General features: G+C 43.0%; 1 protein-coding gene across 8 annotated transcripts in view; it reads left to right on the top strand.

Annotated features, from left to right (window-relative positions):
* Nucleotides 1–20,098, top strand: part of ARHGAP26 (Rho GTPase activating protein 26) — a 491,973-nt gene that overhangs the window by 369,767 nt on the left and 102,108 nt on the right. For all 8 annotated transcript variants that reach the window (XM_028493332.2, XM_028493329.2, XM_028493328.2 and 5 more), the window contains one exon: nt 9,448–9,607. In XM_028493332.2, the coding sequence (XP_028349133.1) occupies nt 9,448–9,607 (160 nt within the window). The remainder of the gene's footprint in view (nt 1–9,447; nt 9,608–20,098) is intronic.

Consider the following 20,098-nt stretch of genomic DNA (forward strand, 5'->3'; position numbering starts at 1 on the left):
GGCATGTGGGATCCTCCCGGACCGGGGCACGAACCCGTGTCCCCTGCATCGGCAGGCCAACTCCCAACCACTGCGCCACCAGGGAAGCCCTGTGAGCTTTTAAAGCAGGGAATTTGGGGGTGGGGAGTGACTGTTTTGCTCATGGCTGTATCCCCAGCACTTAAAGCAGTCCCTGGCACATAATTGGCAGTAGAAAGTCCTAAGGCAATTTCTCCATGGCCTGCCTTTTTGGACAGTGCTCGCCTAAAGGTGATAGGCTGAGCCATTGAAGGAAGTGTCACCACCAGCAGGAACTGATATATTTGCAGTGCTCCATGACATCAGGTTGGCATGCACTGGTGCAACTATTATGCCTCCTCTGTGCTCCAGCATCTCTCTATAGACTGGAGAACATAAGCCTCAAAATCAATCAATCAATGGTAATGTGAAAGGACTTTAAAAACTGTAAAATGCTTTGGAAATGACAATTACCCTGGACTTCATAATGGATTGTTATGTAATTTGAAATAGTTAAGTAATTTTCCAGGAAGCAGGGTTCCCTGGACCAGTGCTGTGCTTCCCCATCTGGGCCTGTGGACGGGGTCCAAGAATACAGCTACAGGCCAGAGCCTGAACCAGCCAGGACCAGAGCGGGGAAGTCCATCCAGTAACCCCTAGACTGAAGGGATGTGCCTTCCATGTGCACAAAACTATTCAAATACCAAGTAGCTGAGACCATGTAGGGCAAATAGAATTCAGGTTGGCCTGTTGTTAGTCTCTAAACAACTGTAACTAATTTAGAAAAATTAGGCAGCTTAGCAGCAAAAGTATAATTCTTATTGTTAATGAAACCTGGCCTATTCCCTAGGGGGCCAGTAATTCCCATGACCCAGATCAGTTTTCTCCCAGTAGAAGAGCTTACGGGTTTTATACTGTTGATGAGCAGAGATGAACCTAATATCCTTGTTTGCTTTCAAATCATCCTTTTAAAAATAATCCGGTTCTCGTTTTACCCATGTTCTCTTTAAGGCTAGGCTATGTAGAAGAGAGGCAAGTGAGATAAAAATGGCACATTATATACTGTATATATTATATCTCACACATGTTTACACACACACACACACACACACACACACACACACACACACACACACACACACACACGCACGCACGCACTGCATTGTACCAGAGAGCATCTAGGAGCAGTAGCTGTGGACTGCAGACTGCCTGACATCAAATTCCAGCCCTACCACTTGTTCAGTATGTGACCTGGGACAAATTTCTGGGTTTTCTGAGCCTTAGCCTCTTCATGTGGGATAGTATTGGAACTTAACCTCATAGGGTTATTGTAAAGATCAAATGGGGTAATCACTGCAGTGCTTAATGCTTTTCTCACAGGAGGTGCTCGCTCGGTCAGTATCAGTTGCTGTTATTGTTGATGACAATGTTAATAATCTAAGGCAGGCAGGAAATAATGGGATTTCAGAAAGGGATAAGAAAAGGAAAAGTAAGATGCAGGAGACACTATCCTATAAGGTTTAAGTATGTTGGAAAGAGACTGGTATAATATGGTAAACTTATGCTGTATTTTATAATGCATATTAGGTCACTCATGTGATAATGATAATTATACACTATGAGTATTTTATGGCCTTCGTAACCTTCCAGATTAGCACTGTGGCCAATGAGAGCTGCCTGGTTTATTCCACGCTGTCGGTGTCCGGGTGAACTGCTCTGGCCACTCCCCTGACCACTGTCCCACTTAGCAAAGGTGCTGAGACACCAGTAGATTATGTGGAAGTTTAAACCAGGCATTCAGTGCAGCTGAGCCTTGAGAACCTCAGAGGAAAGTGGCTTCCCAAAGCATGCACGTGTTCTTTTTTTTCCCCAACACCTGATAAGGGCAAACTCTGTGCTAGGCCCTGGCCATGGGACACTAAGGGAGGATAATACCATCTAGTTTTCTTGGAACTTCTAGTAAGTGGAGGAGATAGACAATGACAATTCCGTGAATAATGACATAATTCACCAAGTGCTAGGAAGGAGAATTAAGGAATTAGTTTTGTAATGAGGCATCTGACCTGGTATGGGGTGTCCGGAAAGACCTCTTTGGGAAGTAAGAGTGGTAAGTTAGGAGAGAGCCAGATCAAGAGGGGCTGCAGGGCTTCCCCGTCAGGGAGCATCAGCATTAGGAAGGAAGGCACCCAGGCCTAACGAGAGTTTTAGCCCAGTTTTAGCCAAGGGGGGCATGGTGGAGAAGGGTCTAGATCATGTGGGATCTTGCAGGCCAAGGGTTTTTAACCTGTAATTAAAAACAGTCAGAAGCCTTTGGTGGGTTTTAAACAAGTAGTGGTATTGGATTGGAGGAGACCAGAGGGGAAATAGAGCTGGTTGCATGCTCAGATTTTAGAACAATCTCCACTTTAGACTGCAAGCTATATGCCAAGAGGTACCTTGACTTTGCTGCATTTACCCAAATCCTTTTTCCTTTTCTCTGAAGAATTTTCAGTACCAAGTGGGCTTCTGTAAGCGGGCGTTAAAGTCGATGTATATGATACTTGTCAATACTTAACATCTTAGCAGTGATGTTTATCCGTCTGAAATATAGTTTACACATTTCACCAGAAATAGAGAAGACATTGGTAGTTATTCACAGAGCTTTGAGACCCTTGGATGAAAACAGAGCAGCCTGCAGGGATGCACATACGGCCATAATTGTCTTTTTGAGGGGGCTCTCGAAATCATCCATTTGGCCCGTCCTCCTTTCTTCCTTTTAATTGATTCTTCTCTCTCAGTCTTAAAGTGTTCACTGTTTCATTATTGCACCTCTCTGACTCTGCCAGCCAACTACAAATGGAATGCTGTCATATTTGAGGGATATTTCGTCATTTTCATGTTTTTGTCAAGCATGAAGCCACTTCAGGAAGGGAGTAGAAATGATATTTAGTCCAGTATCACTCTCATAGGCATACATGCTTTTTCCTCCTCTCTCTTGCTTTTTCTTTCCTCCTTCCAGTTTAGTAGTTTGGGTGGTGAATGAGGGAACAGCTTTTTGTTTTCTCTATTATAACCACTACTTTTTCTCCCACATGCCCAAGCGTGTAACTGCTCCATATATTTATTTGTGGTTGGATTTTCTGGGGAAACAAAATGCCTCTTTTAGCCTAGCTGAACTGACCCTTAGTTGTGTGGGAGCAGCAGAGTGCTAAGGTGAAGATTATGGGTTCTGCAGCCACCCTGAGTTCCTTCCCTGGCTCTGCCCTTCATTAGCTGTGTGACCTCAGGCAAATTACCTAACTTCTCAGTGCTTCAGTTTTCTCATCTATAAAATGGCAGTGATAGTCTTACCTACTTGTCTCAAGGAGCTCTCTTGAAGATTATACTGGGTAAAAGTATCCATCATAAGCAGCACTCAGTTATTCAAAGCTTCAAATCTGGCTTCTCATTGGATAACCATTCCCAGAAAGATGTTAAATATGGTTGGTGAACATGACCCCAGTAAGTACACGGAAAAATTTATTTTAAACTCTCATTCTGGTGCCAGCCATCAGGACAGCCCAGCAAAGCTGTATTTATGGCTCTGATGGATTTCCTTGGCAGAAGCCTCCTCAGCACCATCCAGACTGGTCCCGTCTCACCGAGTTCAGGTGGTATCCAGGCAACACACACACACAGTCTGACTCAGTAGAAAACTCGCAGCCAGTGGTGGTGAGGATTCCCCCCACCATTTCCCCACTCTGTTCTAAGGATGAAGTTGAAGTTGGTGGAAGGAGCCATACTGACAACCCTTGAAACTAAACTTGCCTTGGGTAGCCACAAAAAAAGTTTGGTTTCAGCAGCTTCATTTCCAGCTAATCCTTCTTGGCCCCAGAGCTCGGAGCTTCTCTATCCCTGAGAGGGTAGTAGAGAGATAAGTGATATTTACTGCAGCTTAGGTGCCCACCCACTCAACTACTTTCCGAATTGGTAACCTGGGGCCTACCCAGTGCCTGCCTGTATGCTGCAGGGGATGCACTCCAAGATCTGGATCCAGCCTCCAGTCCTGAGACACTCATGAGAAGGGAAGCAGTCAGGGTAGAAATGTCCCACGGGATTGATTGTGAACATAATCACTTAGAGCTCTGTGTGGCCTCCCGTCAGGGAGGTGTCTAGAACTGGGCTTTGCAGGCAGGTGGGCTGTTAGGGGAGGACCTGCCAGGCAGGCCAGGGGCAAGTTGGTGCCCTTGAAGGCAAAGTGAGTGTGGTGGGTTTGCTGTAGCTTCCTATGAGGCTCTCAGCCTGTCATGTGAGGTGCTTATAGGGTAATGATAGAAAATAAGTAATAATATATTTTGAATTTTTCTATGGATTTGAAGTATTTCATAATTTTTAAAAAAGAAGAAATGAAAAAAAAGGATAACCAGAAGAGAAAGATAGCCCTTGAAATACAGGTGGAAGAGACAGGGTTCCTTGCACCAGGCAGAAGTAGGACACCAGGGGACACCACCAAGTGTGACTTAAATTGGCACTTGCTGCTACTTTCACCACTGTCATCACCACTACCTTGACCACCACCATGAACAGTACTGGCTGTCATTTAGTAAGCCGTTATTTCAGGCCAAGAGATTGACTCACCTAGTCTTATTAATCATCCTTAAACTTTATGAGGTAGGTACTCTTGCTTGTGTTTTATAGGTGAAGAAAGGGGTTTAGAGAAGCCAAGTTACCTGCCTCCTGTCATCCAGATGGGAATCTCTGTATGACTCCACTCCCTGTGCTATCCTGTCTCCCTTAGCCGTTTTTTACCCATATTTATAAATTGGAAATAATATTTGTACTCCATACCTATAGAATGACGTTTTTCAAATTTTAAGTCATGACACATTAGTGGATTGTAAAATTGATTTAGTAGCAGAAAAATGACCAGAACAGAATAAAAAATAACAGAATTTATCACACTTACTGTTTCTGAAACTTGTGCTTCTAGTAACTCGTGTTTCTGATACACAAGTATGTATGTGTGTGTACCTCTCTCTATGTGTGTATATATGTATGTATGTATGTACTAGTGAAGTGTTATATGGGAAAATATGTTTCCTACCATGGGTTATTGTCAGAAAGTTTGAGAGCTACTATTCTAGACTTATATGAAGTTCAAACAAACATTAAAAAGTGTTGCAGAGCTCCTGTAAACTCTAAAACACCTTACAAGTCTAAGTTATCATTACTTAACACTGGAAGCTGAAACAAGCAAATAAAGGATGGCAGATAAAAGTGTTGCTGTGTTGTAACCTCCACCCATCTGGTTCATCGCATATAGTGCTAATCTGTCACCCCATTGTGTCCAGTGGAGCCAGGATGCAACTTTGACACTCCTCGACATAGCCCTGCAGGCCTCAGGATGAAACCTGTTTGCAGACCTAGCAAAAGGCTTAGGTCTTGCTGGTACATCAGGACCAGTCTGTGGTTATAAAGTACTGCTCAGCACTTCCAGAGCTCTGACTCTCATTTAAATGCTAGGAAGACAGATGTGATCCCCAGAACAGCATGGGCATCTCTGCATTACAGGCCCCCAAAAAGTTGCCTCCACTCCCCTTTCCTCATAGTACTCCCCCACCACCATCTTCATCTGCAAGTAATTTACCCCCTTTTGCCTCTTCAAGGGTATCAGACCAATCCAGAGTCCCCATCCATTTTCCCTTGAAGCAAAGGTGGCAAGAGGCCCTTCTGCCATGGCCATTTTCCTTGGAACATGTTCTTTCCTCATTAACCGTCATTCATGAGGGAACCACAGGGAACATGGGGTGCCGATCCCCCACCAACTGTCCTGAAGGCATGCCCCCCAGTAGTTGCCCTGCTTCTCAGCTGATGTGGCAAACTCTTAACAGTCACAAAAGGAACCGGGCTTTCCCTTAAAATCGCATGTGGAACCTGTTTCTCTGCCGCCTGCAAAGGAAGCCTGTAGAATTGGCAGTTGTCTTAGAAGTCTCCACAGAAGAGTCCACGTGGACCTAGGGAAGGCCTGTCAAAGACTCCCTCAGTGGAATATGCAATAATGCATAAGAGACTCTTGTGTGTGGATTTTAAGTCAAGACTCAACATGACATTCTGGGCTGTGTGGGGAAGAGCTCAAGCAGCTCAGTTACCAACCCGGCAAGCAAGTTCTCTGTGTTTTATAGACCTCACTAATGAATGAGCCCCGTGGCCTTGGCTAGACCAGGCTTCCCAGTGCTCTGCCAGCCCTCCTCCCACACATGGGTAAATGCATCAGGTTATAATGGATGGCTGGTGCCAGCAGAGACTGAGGTCTGTGCCTTTCTCTCTGGGATACATAGCAATCTCCAGCCATTAATAATTCATTCTGGAGTAATGAACATAGCTGTACCAAGTTGTGAGCAGTAATCATCAAGTGATAGATCAATTTGTTACCTCAGTGTGCCAAAAGATAATGGTAGTCGTGTAAAGTTAATAGCCTTTTTCCCCAAAAGTTTCGTAAGACTTAGATCAATGTGTTTTTTGAGTTCTAAAATAAAATGGATCATTAAAAAGGAAATGAATTATGTTGGGTAGCCTCAAGATTATTTATATTCAGAGATGCTTATCCACAATTACCATAGCTTTTTTCCAAATGCCTTTGGTCATTTGGGCCAGTAAATCGGAGTAATTATTGCTCATTAATTAAATCTGAGAAATGGAACACAGTTCCAGACTTTGAAAAGGGAGGTTGGGAGAGTTGAGATACATTCCCAAAAAATCATCAATAATAATTTGAGGTTTTCTGAGTAAGTAGCTGGGTTGAGAATTATTGTTTAATGTCTACTCAGAAACTCCCGTCGTCTTTTAACACCTCATTGAACATTTGTTGTGTTTCTCCTGGGCCGGGCACTGCTCTCAGCGCTGGTGCTACCAACTAAAATAAGCACGGTCTGTATCCTAAGGCAGTAGTCGAGACCTTAATAACATGTAATAAATCCAGGAGCCAACACTCCTGCCTTCATTGAGGGGTGGAGGGCTGGGGAGAGACTAGACAGAGACTTCAGAAGGGAAGGGAACCATTGGCGCTGTGCCTTGAAGACCAACAGTTTGCCAAGCAAAGAAAGAAGGGTAAGAGAACGTTCTAGGGAGAGGATTGACAAAGGCAGATAGATGTGAAAGTGGAAAGAGGATGGGTAGTGAATGATTATAATAATCATCATTGCATTTCCCACATGGTAACACATTTAACTGATACAAGAACCTCATGAAGTAGATGTATTATTCACCTCACCCCCTTTTTTAAAAGATGAGGAACCCAAAGCTTAAACATTGAGTCCCTTGCTCAGGGATCCAGAGCTGGGAGGTGACAGAGGGCTTAGAGGTGAGTTGGAAAAGCTGTGGTAGGTCATAGGAGTTTAACTTTAAAAACAATGGAGCCCACCAGTGGTTTATGGTCACCATTATCAGAACATTCCAGCTGTGCAAGCGTTGCTGAACACTGCACATACACTGTGTCACTGTGTTCTCTCTCAGCGACCCAGTGAGGTGTGAGGCCATTGTAGTTTTCAACAGAGGACTGCCTTGAGTGGAGCTAAGTTGTAGACAGTAGCTGGTGGTGGCAGGCAGGGTGCAGCCAAACCCAGAGAGTCTAGTCAGAGAGCCTCGTTAAGAGGCTGTTGCTTTAGTCAAATTGTGTTGAGAAGCGTCATGGTGAAAGTGATCATCATCCAAACCCTATATTTTTCTATTGGTCTACAATTTAAAAGTGCTTTCATACATAAATAGCTTGTTGATTCGTTTACACAGGGACTTTTGTGACAAGAGGGTAAGTCTACTGACTTGGCTTTTTTGGGAGGGGAAGTATAAAGGCATGGAATTCACTTCCTGCACAAAGGAACTGATGTTGAAAGTAGTGGTGTTACAAGCAGCTTGTAAATATGCAGACTTGCTGATTGACTGAGGCCCAGAACCAAAGCCTTTCCCCTTCACCAGCCTCTCCCCTTGCTTTAATGCTTTCAGACTAGAAACCTGATACAGTTTTGGGTAGAATGGAAAACTATAAGTAACGTAAGGAGATTCAGCTAGAGCTCAGAAAATGTTTGTAAAATATTATTATGTGGACCAGAAACAGGCCAAGGCATCAGTGGCAACATCTCCTTGCTGCAGGTATTGTTTAGCAATCAGAAAGCAAGTTCCCTTCCTGACTGGGCTGTTCCACAGTTCACGTTTCATAGACTTAACCATCCCTTTCAGAGGAGGAGCTTTTTATGAAATTAGACATTTAGCCCTAGAAAATGAAAGAAAAATACACATCTGCTGATAAAATTGGTTAATGTAGTGTTCAGTAAAGGCTCAGTTTCAAAACCAGCACTTTTAAAGCAGTAGAACCTCTTTTTCCTCCTACAAAATAGAAGTATCCAAGAGAAACAGTGCAAACATTTATAGAATTGTGTGAAAAACAAATACTCAGTATAAATAGCACTAAATGCTAGGGGGGTATGTCTGTGCAAACTGCCATCTCTGCCCAATTTCTCTCTAGTTTCTAGTAATGAATAGTTTCCTTCTTCTAACAGGTGGAAATATTAGGTGGAAGCCCCTAATATTTTCTTAACAATACTGAATGGCCTTAACTTTTAACTTACTTGTTGTCAATAGATAATTTGTATATTTTTGTACATGGGGCCAGCAAATGAACAATGAAATTTTATGGCTAGGTCGTGGTGCGCTGGGTGTGGAGTTCAGATATATGTTTTGAGTAGTTGTTTATCCAGAAATATGCATATGTGTTTAGCAGTTTACTCAGCCCCAATACTCCTGACCCTCCCTGTGTGTTCCTTGGACTTTGAGAGTAAGTGACAATATAAACACAGCCATATACATGGATGTACAGTAGTGCATTTTTATTTCTCTTTATGCAGAAATGTTTGGCTTAATGTAAGCCACGTGTCTAATATGATGGGGCTTTAATACTTTGAGCCTAAAGTGCTGAATTTCCTGACTGAGATCTACCCATTTAAAAAAATTAGGTCTATTTTGGGCCTATATTTGCAAATGTATTAAAGCCATCAGGAGTTTTTAATATTTGCACTAGAGAAAATGCTAATGATAACAGCGGTTTAAGCAGCAGCCAAGTATAAAAGTTGTAACTAAGAGGGATTAGCAGTTACCTGGATTTGCAGGATAGGGATTCAAATGTGCAAAGGTTCACATTTTGGAAGGCAAGCTGCTTTTGTTGGTTGGTTGGTTGGTTGGTTGTTTTAGGCAAAATGGAAATTGTAAGGAGTGTCGTATCCTGAAATAGCAAAACAGCCCAAACACTGGAGATTTCTGAATCTTTGGTAGATGAAAATAGGAGTAGAAAAGTCTGTCTTTGGACTCCAGAGGCATCCGAACATGTCCCCAGATCTGGCTCCTACCAGATGAGGCGTCTGAAGATAGGAAGGGTACAGGAGGTCAGCTGTCCATTCATACACTATTTCTCTCATTTGTTCCATTTCTTTTCCTTCCTACCAGCGTTGCTAACAACCACAAGCAGAATTTGATGACAGTGGCAAACCTTGGCGTGGTGTTCGGACCCACCCTGCTGCGTCCTCAGGAAGAAACGGTAGCAGCCATCATGGATATCAAGTTTCAGAACATTGTCATTGAGATCCTAATAGAAAATCATGAAAAGGTAATATATCATTGGTCACCGCAAGTGGAGAATTTACTTGGGGGGGAGCTGAGTTAAAATTGGCCTGCAGGGTTGACTCAGGTTCACATCGGTGGTGGCTTTTACACTGTGGTGATGATGACTAAGTTGCTGGTGGTGATGATGGTGCTGGTGGTGGTGATGGTGATGGTGATAGTCATCTTGGGATTGCAGCAGTGGCAATGGTGGCGGTTGTGGTGACGGTAGTGGTGGACAACATATTGGGCATTTCTTTTGTAACAGGAACTGTGTGCGAAGCACTTTACATATGCTGTCCTTTTAACCTCATAACAATGCGGTGAAGGAGGTACTACTAGGAGCCTCATTTTTTAATTTAATTATTATTTTTTTTTTTGCGGTACGCGGGCCTCTCACTGTTGTGGCCTCTCCCGTTGCGGAGCACAGGCTCTGGACGCGCAGGCTCAGCGGCCATGGCTCACGGGCCTAGCCACTCCGCGGCATGTGGGATCCTCCCGGACCGGGGCACGAACCCGTGTCCCCTGCATCGGCAGGCTGACTCTCAACCACTGTGCCACCAGGGAAGCCCCTAGGAGCCTCATTTTGAAAATGCCCTTTACCCATTTTTTTTTTTTTTACTTGGTTGTCTTCTTATGAATTTTTGAGTTTTTTTTAAACATTAGAATAGTAAACTATTTTCATGTGTGTTTCAAATATTTTTCCTAACCTATAGTTTCCTTATAGTTTTATAAAAGGTGTATTGTTTCATACCATATGTGTGGGGGGGACGTGTCTGTCTTTTCCTTTAGGGCATTGGAGTTTCTGGTCTGTCTTAAGAAGGTTGCCCTCACCCCACATAATGAAGTATGTCAACACAGCTGCCCTTAAAATCTGGGGTAGGGGGACATGAAACTACACCCATCTGTCCCACCTCAGTTCCTGGTAGCACATCCCTCTGAAGCTTCTCAGAACCTGCAGGGCCCCCTAGGGCACCATTTGACAGCCCAAGGTGCTGGGATATAATAAAAATGCTGTTCCTCATAAATAAAACCTTTACCTAGAAAGGTGAGTGAATTGCACTAGGTCACCTGCCAAATAAATCTAGCATCTGACCACTAACCACCTGCACTGATGACACTCCAAAATAAGCCATCTTCAGCTCTTGTCTGGATTTTTACAGGAGCCTCCTAATTTGTTTCCCTGTTCCCACCCTTGGCCTGTCTATTCCGATGTCAGCCACCAGAATGAGATTTTTTTAGTGTTAGATCAAATAGTATCAGCTGTCTGCTAAGAACCGTCCAGTGGCTTCGCATTTCACAGAGTGAAAGTCAGAGCTCTCCCAGGAGCCTTGAATGTCCTAGAGTCTCTGCTCTCCCCTCTGTTACTTGCCTCGTCTCACCTCGTACAGCCCTCTCCTTGAGTTCCCTCCTATGGCCTCCTCGACTGCCTTGCTGGTCCTTGCACACGGCTCACACTCCCACCTCAAGGGCTTTGCAGTTGCCGTTTGCAGTGCCTGGAACACTCTTCCTCCTGGCATACTTCTTCACCTCCTTCAGGCCTAAGTGAGGCCCACTGACATCTCTCTATTTTAAATTGCAAACAGTCTCAACCCCAGCATTCCCCCTCCCCTTGATCATGCTGTCTCTCTCCGTAGCACTTACCACTTTCTGGCATCCTATATAATTTACTTATTTATTACACCTATTGCCTTTCCGGCGTCTTCTAGAATGTGTGTGTCATGAAAGCAGGGACTTCAGTCTGTTTTTTTCTGTGCTTTGTCCCCAGTTCCTCAATATGCGCTCAGTGCATATGTGTTGGATGAATGGATGGGCTCTTGTGGTAGCTAACCTCCAAAGTAGCTCCCGGTAACCCCTGTCTCCTAGTAGTCGCTCCCTTGTGTATCGTCTTCCAACTGTGAGTAAGCGATCGGCACTGATCCCAATGTGATCAGTAGGAATTGATCAATAGGAAATTGCTAAAATAATGGTCTGTGATTTTGCTGAGCAGTCCTAAGACCTTGTCGCATTTGCCTTGGTTTCTGGACTTGCTCTCTCCGGGGCAAGCAAGCCACCATGTTGTGATGGTGGTCACACAGTCCAGTGGAGAGAAAGTGAGGCTGCCTGCCAACAACCAGACCAAGTTGCCAGCCATGTGTGAGTCAGCCACTTTGGAAGTGAATAGTCATGCCTTCAGATGATATAGCCCCAACCGACACCTTGAGTGCAACCATATAAGAGACCACTGAGCTAAGCTTCTCCTGAATACCTGACTCACAGAAAGTGGGAGAGATGTTAAATGTTTTAAACCACTAAGTTTGGGGGATAATTTGTTATAGAGCATTAGTAATTACTAAAGTATCTCTGAATATAAACTTTCACAGAGTAACAGAGGTCTCCTGCAAAACTGTGTAAACAACATAGCCTTTTTCTTACATGGTTAATAAAGAGATATGAAATCAGATAATTTATTTGAAGAAATTATCTTCTCTTTCTCTCAAACTTTGGACTCTGTCCAGCCACTTCCCACAAATATAGTAAATCAGGTATAAAAGAAGATTATGTTATGTATGATGAAAATTAACTTGGAAAAAGGGAATATAATCAAATAGCAGTTAATAACATGTTTTCTAAAAACAAACCACTTGGATTTAAATCTGTTACCTCTTAATAGCTGTGTGACCATGAGCAGATTACTCAGCCTCTCTATGCTCATAAAAGTACTTTCAGTTCAGTGTAACTGCTGTGACAAATAAACCCAAAATATCAGTGACTCAGGACAATAGAAGTTTATCTCTTGTTCACATACCAGTTTACTGTGGGTATTCTGGGGGTGGGATGCTGCACTGTGATTCAGCATCCCAGGTTCCTTCCATCTCATAGCTCTGCCTTCTGCTCTGCAGATCTCTACAATCAACCAGTTGGTGGGGGAAATGAGAGAGCAAGGAGGATTGAGTAAGATTATATGGGCCAAGCCTAGAACATGCTTTCCTTATTTTCTCTGCCATTCCATTGGCAGAACTCAGTCATGTGACCCCATCCAACTGCAAGGGCGGCTGGGAAAGCACCCAACTGTGCAGAGCAAAGAGAAGCAAGTTTGATGACCAACTAGCCAGTGAGCCACCTCCCTTCATCTGGTTTGTTGTGAGGATTAGATAAGGTGATTTATGTAAAAGACTTAGCCAAGAATCCAGCAAGGAGTAAGTGTCAATAACTGTAAACCATTGTTTTTAGCAGTCTCAACAGAATTCTCTGAAAATAGAGCATAAGTCCATCTCTGAGTTTCACATATGCCCCTTTCTCAAAATGATGATTTTTAAACTTAATCTTTTGTTAAATAAAATAATATTAAATGTTGAGACAGATTTCTAAGGAGTTTGATTATGTTTCATGTCCCTAAGGGGCATATACGAGCTTCTAGCAGACAACATCTAATGATTTTTGAACCTTAACTGTTTTTTGCTGTCCTTGGGCCTTTAAAGCCAGAAAACATTCAAAAGTAGCTTGATAGAAAAAAGACCGGATACTGCTAATAACAATATTGAAACTTGTGTAAACAAGCAGCCATCCCGCCTTGAGCCCAAAATATAGAAATAGAAATGAAATATGAAATGCATGGCCAGGCCTGCAAGTATATGGGCAGGAACTGGTGAAAATACTCATCTGGTTTGGTGGATTATAAATTATGTTCCTCTATGCTGTGTATCTGGTGAGGTACATATTAAAAGAGTATTACAGTGCTTCATTATATGTTCTTCTTCATTAGTCTCTGCGAGTGAGTGGGTTGATTCACAGAGAGATTAATGTCCTTGTGGAAGCCAGTGCAGGAGTGTCAGTGGAAACAGTCCTAGGATGAAGGCTGCAGCAGAGTGTATGTCTCCAGTCCTGAGGGAGCTAGTGTACCACCATGATAGAGGTTTTTAACCTGGGATCCATGATGGGCCAAAGTTATATGCAAGACCTGTGTATGTACATGATTCTGGGAAGAAAGTCGTTAATATTCATCAGGTTTGCCTTTCTGGTAAAAACAACTTAGAATAAGGCAGTTTGACTCCTTTTCAAATGTCGTTTCAGGCCTGATCTGGTATAAAGTCAGCAGATGCTGCCTTAGCCTCCTTTGGAAACCTGTGATGTTCACCTCACAGGAACCCAAAGCATACATGGCCACGCCCCGAGAGCCCCTGGCTTTCTGGAGAAAAGGCTTTGGAGGAATTTCCTGCCAAGGGAATTTAACATTATCCATCAATAGAGCATGTTTTTGTCCTCAGGTGAATATTGTCATCTTTCTTTAAAATCCACAATATGAAGATCTTAGTTAACAGTATTTAATGAGCATTCCCTTAGGCTTGGCTGTAATTTTCTAGAGACATAAATGCACACACAAACGTCGTAAGTGACTACTTCTCTAACTTTATTGTTGGAAGTTGGTCAAAATCCTGAAACCTCACTTGAAGAAATGCTTTCCAACAGCATGATTTCATGCTGTCTCCCAACAAGCATTTGATAGCAAATGACCTCTTGCTTGAACAAGCCCTAATACAGGTCTTAACTGTATGTCTCCCGCAGTTAGTGGTATAATACTCTCTCTCGTGTTGTTAAGAACATTTTACATAAGATGTGTACTTTGTGCCTTGGAATAAAATTGGGAAGGACCCAGGAATAAGTAGAAGACGGCACAGAAGGAGGGTATAGAAACCCAGGCATGTAGCCTTTGGAGCCACTCAGAGAGAGAGAGAGAGAGAACCATAAGATGTCTGTTTCAGTTGTCTGTTTCAGTTATCTGTTGCTTCATAACAGATCATCTACAAACCTAGTGACATAAAAGAGCAATGACTTTTTTTGCTCACAAATCTGTGGAACAGAAATCTGGGGAGGGCTCATGTGTGTTCCAAGCTGCAGTGGTTTTACTGCAACTGGTGGATCCAAGATGACCTTACTCCACATGTCTGGGACCTTGGTACTAGCTGTTGGCTGGGACACCTTGGTCCTCCTCCACATGCCCTCTCTCTCCATGGGATCTCTCATCATTTAGTAATCTAGGCCAAACTTGAGAGGGCAAACACAGAAGCTGCAAGACCTCTGAAATCCTAGGCCTAGAATAGACAAAGTGTCACTTCAGCTACATTCTTTTGGTCAAAGCAAGTCACAAGTCCAGCCAGATTGAAGGGGCAGGAAATAGACCCCACCTCTGGATGGGAGGAGCAGTGTGCATGCACAGGCGTGGGAGGAATTGTGGGCTGCCATTTTTGCAGATGATCTCCCAGAATGCCTCACTCCCCATCACTGGCAGGTTTGCATGTAGTTCCCATTGGAGAGGCTTCCCTTTCTTATTAGTGGCTGCAAGTGCTCAGCGTTTCTTTTTTTTTTTTTTTAACGTGTGAACATATTCCACCCCCCCACTTTTCTTATTGGAGTATAATTGCTTTACAATGTTGTGTTAGTTTCTGCTGTACAAGCGAAGTGAATCAGCTAAATGTAAACATATATCCCCTCCCTCTTGGACCTCCCTCCCATCCCCCCATCCCTCCCATCTAGATCATCACAGAGCATCGAGCTGAGCTCCCTGCGCTATACAGCAGGTTCCCACTACCTATCTGTTTTACACATGGTAGTATATTTATGTCCAACCTAATCTCCCGATTCATCCCACCCTCCCCTTCCCCCCGTGTCCACACGTCCATTCTCTATGTCTGTGTTTCTATTCCTGCCCTGCAAATAGGTTCATCTGTACCATTTTTCTAGATTCCACATATGTGCGTTAATATATGATATTTGCTTTTCTCTTTCTGACTTACTTCACTTTGTATGACAGACTCTAGGTCCATCCACATCTCCACAAATGACCCAATTTCATTGCTTTTGATGGCTGAATAATATTACATTGTATGTATGTACCACATCTTCTTTATCCATTCATCTGTTGATGGACATTTTAGGTTGATTCCATGTCCTGGCTATTGTAAATAGTGCTGCAGTGAATATTGGGGTACATGTGTCTTTTTGAATTATGGTTTTCTCAGCGTAAAGGCCCCGTAGTAGGATTGCTGAGTCATATGGTAGTTCCATTGTTAGTTTTTTAAGGAACCTCCATACTGTTCTCCATACTGTCTGTATCAATTTACATTCCCAATAACAGTGCAAGAGGGTTCCCTTTTCTCCATACCCTCTCCAGCGTTTATTGTTTGTAGGTTTTTTGATAATGACCATTCTGACCAGTGTGAGATGATATGTCATTGTAGTTTTGATTTGCATTTCTCTACTAGTGATGTTGAGCATCTTTTCATGTGCCTCTTGGCCATCTGTGTGTCTTCTTTGTAGAAATGTCTATTTAGGTCTTCTGCCCATTTTTTGATTGGGTTGTTTGATTTTTTTGATATTGAGCTTGCATGAGCTGCTTGTAAATTTTGGAGATTAATCTTTTGTCAGTTACTTTGTTTGCAAATATTTTCTCCCATTCTGAGGGTTGTCTCTTTGCGTTGTTTATGGTTTCCTTTGCTGTGCAAAAGCTTTTAAATTTAATTAGGTCCCATTTGTTTATTTTTGTTTTTATTTCCATTTCTCTAGGAGGTGGATCCAAAAAGGTATTGCTGTGATTTATGTCAAAGAGTGTTTTTCCTATGTTTTCCTCTAAGAGTTTTATAGTGTCCAGTCTTACATTTAGGTCTTTAATCCATTTTGAGTTTATTTTCGTGTATGGTGTTAGGTAATGTTCTAATTTCATTCTTTTACACGTAGCTGTCCAGTTTTCCCAGCACCACTTATTGAAGAGACTGTCTTTTCTCCATTATATAGTCTTGCCTGCTTCATCATAGATTACTTGACCATAGGTGCGTGGGTTTGTCTCTGGGCTTTCTATCCTGTTCCATTGATCTATTTTTCTATTTTTGTGCCAGTACCATATTGTCTTGGTTACTGTAGCATTGTAGTATAGTCTGAAGTCAGGGAGTCTGCTTCCTCCAGCTCCATTTTTTTTTCTCAAGGTAGCTTTCACTATTCGGGGTCTTTTGTGTCTCCATACACATTTAAAAATTTTTTTGTTCTAGTTCTGTGAAAAATGCCACTGGTAATTTGATAGGGATGACTTTGTTTGCAAATATTTTCTCCCATTCTGAGGGTTGTCTCTTTGCGTTGTTTATGGTTTCCTTTGCTGTGCAAAAGCTTTTAAATTTAATTAGGTCCCTTGCAATCCATGAACATGGTATATCTCCATCTGTTTGTGTCTTCTTCAACACAGACAGGTCTTTTACCTCCTTAGGTAGGTTTATTCCTAGGTATTTTATTCTTTTTTTGCAGTCGTAAATGGGATTGTTTCCTTAATTTCTCTTTCTGATCTTTCGTTTTTGGTGTATCAGAATGCAAGAGATTTCTGTGTGTTAATTTTGTATCCTGCAACTTTTCATTGATTAGCTCTAGTAGTTTTCTGGTGGCATCTTTAGGATTTTCTATGTATAGCATCATGTCATCTGCAAACAGTGACAGTTTTACTTCTTCTTTTCCAATTTATATTTCTTTTATTTCTTTTTCTTCTCTGACTGCCATGGCTAGGACTTCCAAAACTATGTTGAATAATAGTGGTGAGAGTGGACATCCTTGTCTTGTTCCTCATCTTAGAGCTTTTTCTGCATCTATTGAGATGATCATATGGTTTTTCTCTTTCAATTTGTTAATATGGTTAATCACATTGGTTGATTTGCATATATTGAACAATCCTTGCATCCCTGGGATAAATCCCACTTGACCATGGTATATGATCCTTTTAATGTGTTGCTGGATTCTGTTTATTAGTATTTTGTTGAGAATTTTTGCATCTAGGTTCATCAGTGATACTGGTCTAAAATTTTCATTTTTTTGTGATATCTTTGTCTGGTTTTGGTATCAGGGTGATGGTGGCCTTATAGAACGAGTTTGGGAGTGTTTCTCCCTCTGAAATTTTTTGGAAGAGTTTGAGAAGGATGGATGTCAGCTCTTCTCTAAATGTTTGATAGAATTCGCCTGTGAAGCCATTTGGTCCTGGACTTTTGTTTGTTGGAAGATTTTTAATTACAGTTTCAATTTCATTACTTGTGACTGGTCTGTTTATATTTTCTAAATCTTCTTGGTTCTGTCAATGGTCTTCTGTTTCTCCTCAGAACTGCCATTTTTTACATAACCAGGGGGCATGCAACATTTGGTGGTAGTGACAAGTTCAGTCCTCACATACCTTTTGTAAGCCTCAGTATGGAGAGCTAACTCATCAGTGTCTAAAACTGGGAAAACATCTTTGTCTTTAAAACTGACATTTAGAAGAGAGTGAGTTTTCTCCTGGTGAGAAAATTCAGTTTCTTTTTCCTCATAAAACATCTTTTTTGAAGAGAAGGAAAAAGGCTTCTGTGTTTTAACTGGCTAAAATATATGGCCTTTCCTCTCCACCCCTCCCCTTTCTCCTCCTCCCCCTCCTCCCTCTCCCTCATTGTTTACTGAGGATTAACACTAGACATTCAAACAAAGGGTTAAAAATGAAGATAACTCCTGAACTGCTTTATGTTGTCCCTGGCACATCCACACACCATCAAGACAGCACCTGTTTAGAAGCAAGAAGAGCCTGAACCAAGATGGCGGAGTAGAAGGACATGCTCTCACTCCCTCTTGCGAGAACACCAGAGTCACAACTAACTGCTGAACAATCATCGACAGGAAGACACTAGAACTCACCAAAAGAGAAACCCCACATCCAAAGACAAAGGAGAAGCCACAAAGAGATGGTAGGAGGGGCGCAATCACAATAAAATCAAATCCCTTAACTGCTGGGTGAGTGACTCTCGAACTGGAGAACACTTATACCACAGAAGGCCACCCACTGGAGTGAAGGTTCTGAGCCCCACGTCAGGCTTCTGAACCTGGGGGTCTGGCAACGGGAAGAGGAATTCCTAGAGATTCAGACTTTGAAGGCTAGCGGGATTTGATTACAGGACTCTGACAGGATTGGGGGAAACAGACTCCACTCTTGGAGGGCACACACAAAGTAGTGTGCACATTGGGACCCAGGGGAAGGAGCAGTGACCCCAGGGGAGACTGAAACAGACCTACATGCTAGTGTTGGAGGGTCTTCTGCACAGGCAGTGGGTGGCTGTAGCTCACCATGAGGACAGGGACACTGGCATCAGAAGCTCTGGGAGGTACTCCTTGGCATGAGCCCTCCCAGAGTCTGCCATTAGCCCCACCAAAGAGCTTGGGTAGGCTCCAGTGTTGCGTCGCCTCAGGCCAAACAACCAACAGGGAGGGAACCCAGCCCCACCCATCAGCAGGTCAGGCTTCTGAACCTGGGGGTCTGGCAACGGGAAGAGGAATTCCTAGAGATTCAGACTTTGAAGCCTAGCGGGATTTGATTACAGGACTCTGACAGGATTGGGGGAAACAGACTCCACTCTTGGAGGGCACACACAAAGTAGTGTGCACATTGGGACCCAGGGGAAGGAGCAGTGACCCCAGGGGAGACTGAAACAGACCTACATGCTAGTGTTGGAGGGTCTTCTGCACAGGCAGTGGGTGGCTGTAGCTCACCATGAGGACAGGGACACTGGCATCAGAAGCTCTGGGAGGTACTCCTTGGCATGAGCCCTCCCAGAGTCTGCCATTAGCCCCACCAAAGAGCTTGGGTAGGCTCCAGTGTTGCGTCGCCTCAGGCCAAACAACCAACAGGGAGGGAACCCAGCCCCACCCATCAGCAGTCAAGCGGATTAAAGTTTTACTGAGCTCTGCCTACCAGGGCAACAGCCAGCTCTACCCACCACCAGTCCCTCCCATCAGGAAACTTGCACAAGCCTCTTAGATAGCCTCATCCACCAGAGGGCAGACAGCAGAAGCAAGAAAAACTACAGTCCTGCAGCCTGTGGAACAAAAACCACATTCACAAAAAGACAGACAAGATGAAAAGGCAGAGGGCTATGTACCAGATGAAGGAACAAGATAAAACCCCAGAAAAACAACTAAATGAAATGTAGATAGGTAACCTTCCAGAAAAAGAATTCAGAATAATGACAATGAAGATGATCCAGCACCTCGGAGAAAGAATGGAGGCAAAGGTCGAGAAGATGCAAGAAATGTTTAACAAAGACCTAGAAGAATTAAAGAACAAACAAACAGAGATAAACAATACAATAACTGAAATGAAAACGACACTAGAAGGAATCAATAGCATAAAAACTGAGGCAGAAGAACGGATAAGTGACCTGGAAGACAGAATGGTGGAATTCACTGCCACAGAACAGAATAAAGGAAAAAGAATGAAAAAGAAAAGACATAACATTTATAAATATATATGCACCCAACATAGGAGCACCTCAATAAATAAGGCAACGGCTAACAGCTATAAAAGAGGAAACCGACAGTAACACAGTAATAGTGGGGGACTTTAACACCTCACTTACACCAATGGACAGATCATCCAAAATGAAAATAAATAAGGAAACACAAGCTTTAAATGACACAACAGACCAGACAGACGTTTAATTGATATTTATAGGACATTCCATCCAACAAC

The sequence above is a fragment of the Physeter macrocephalus genome, chromosome 8, assembly GCF_002837175.3.
Source record: "Physeter macrocephalus isolate SW-GA chromosome 8, ASM283717v5, whole genome shotgun sequence".
Lineage (NCBI taxonomy): Eukaryota > Metazoa > Chordata > Mammalia > Artiodactyla > Physeteridae > Physeter > Physeter macrocephalus.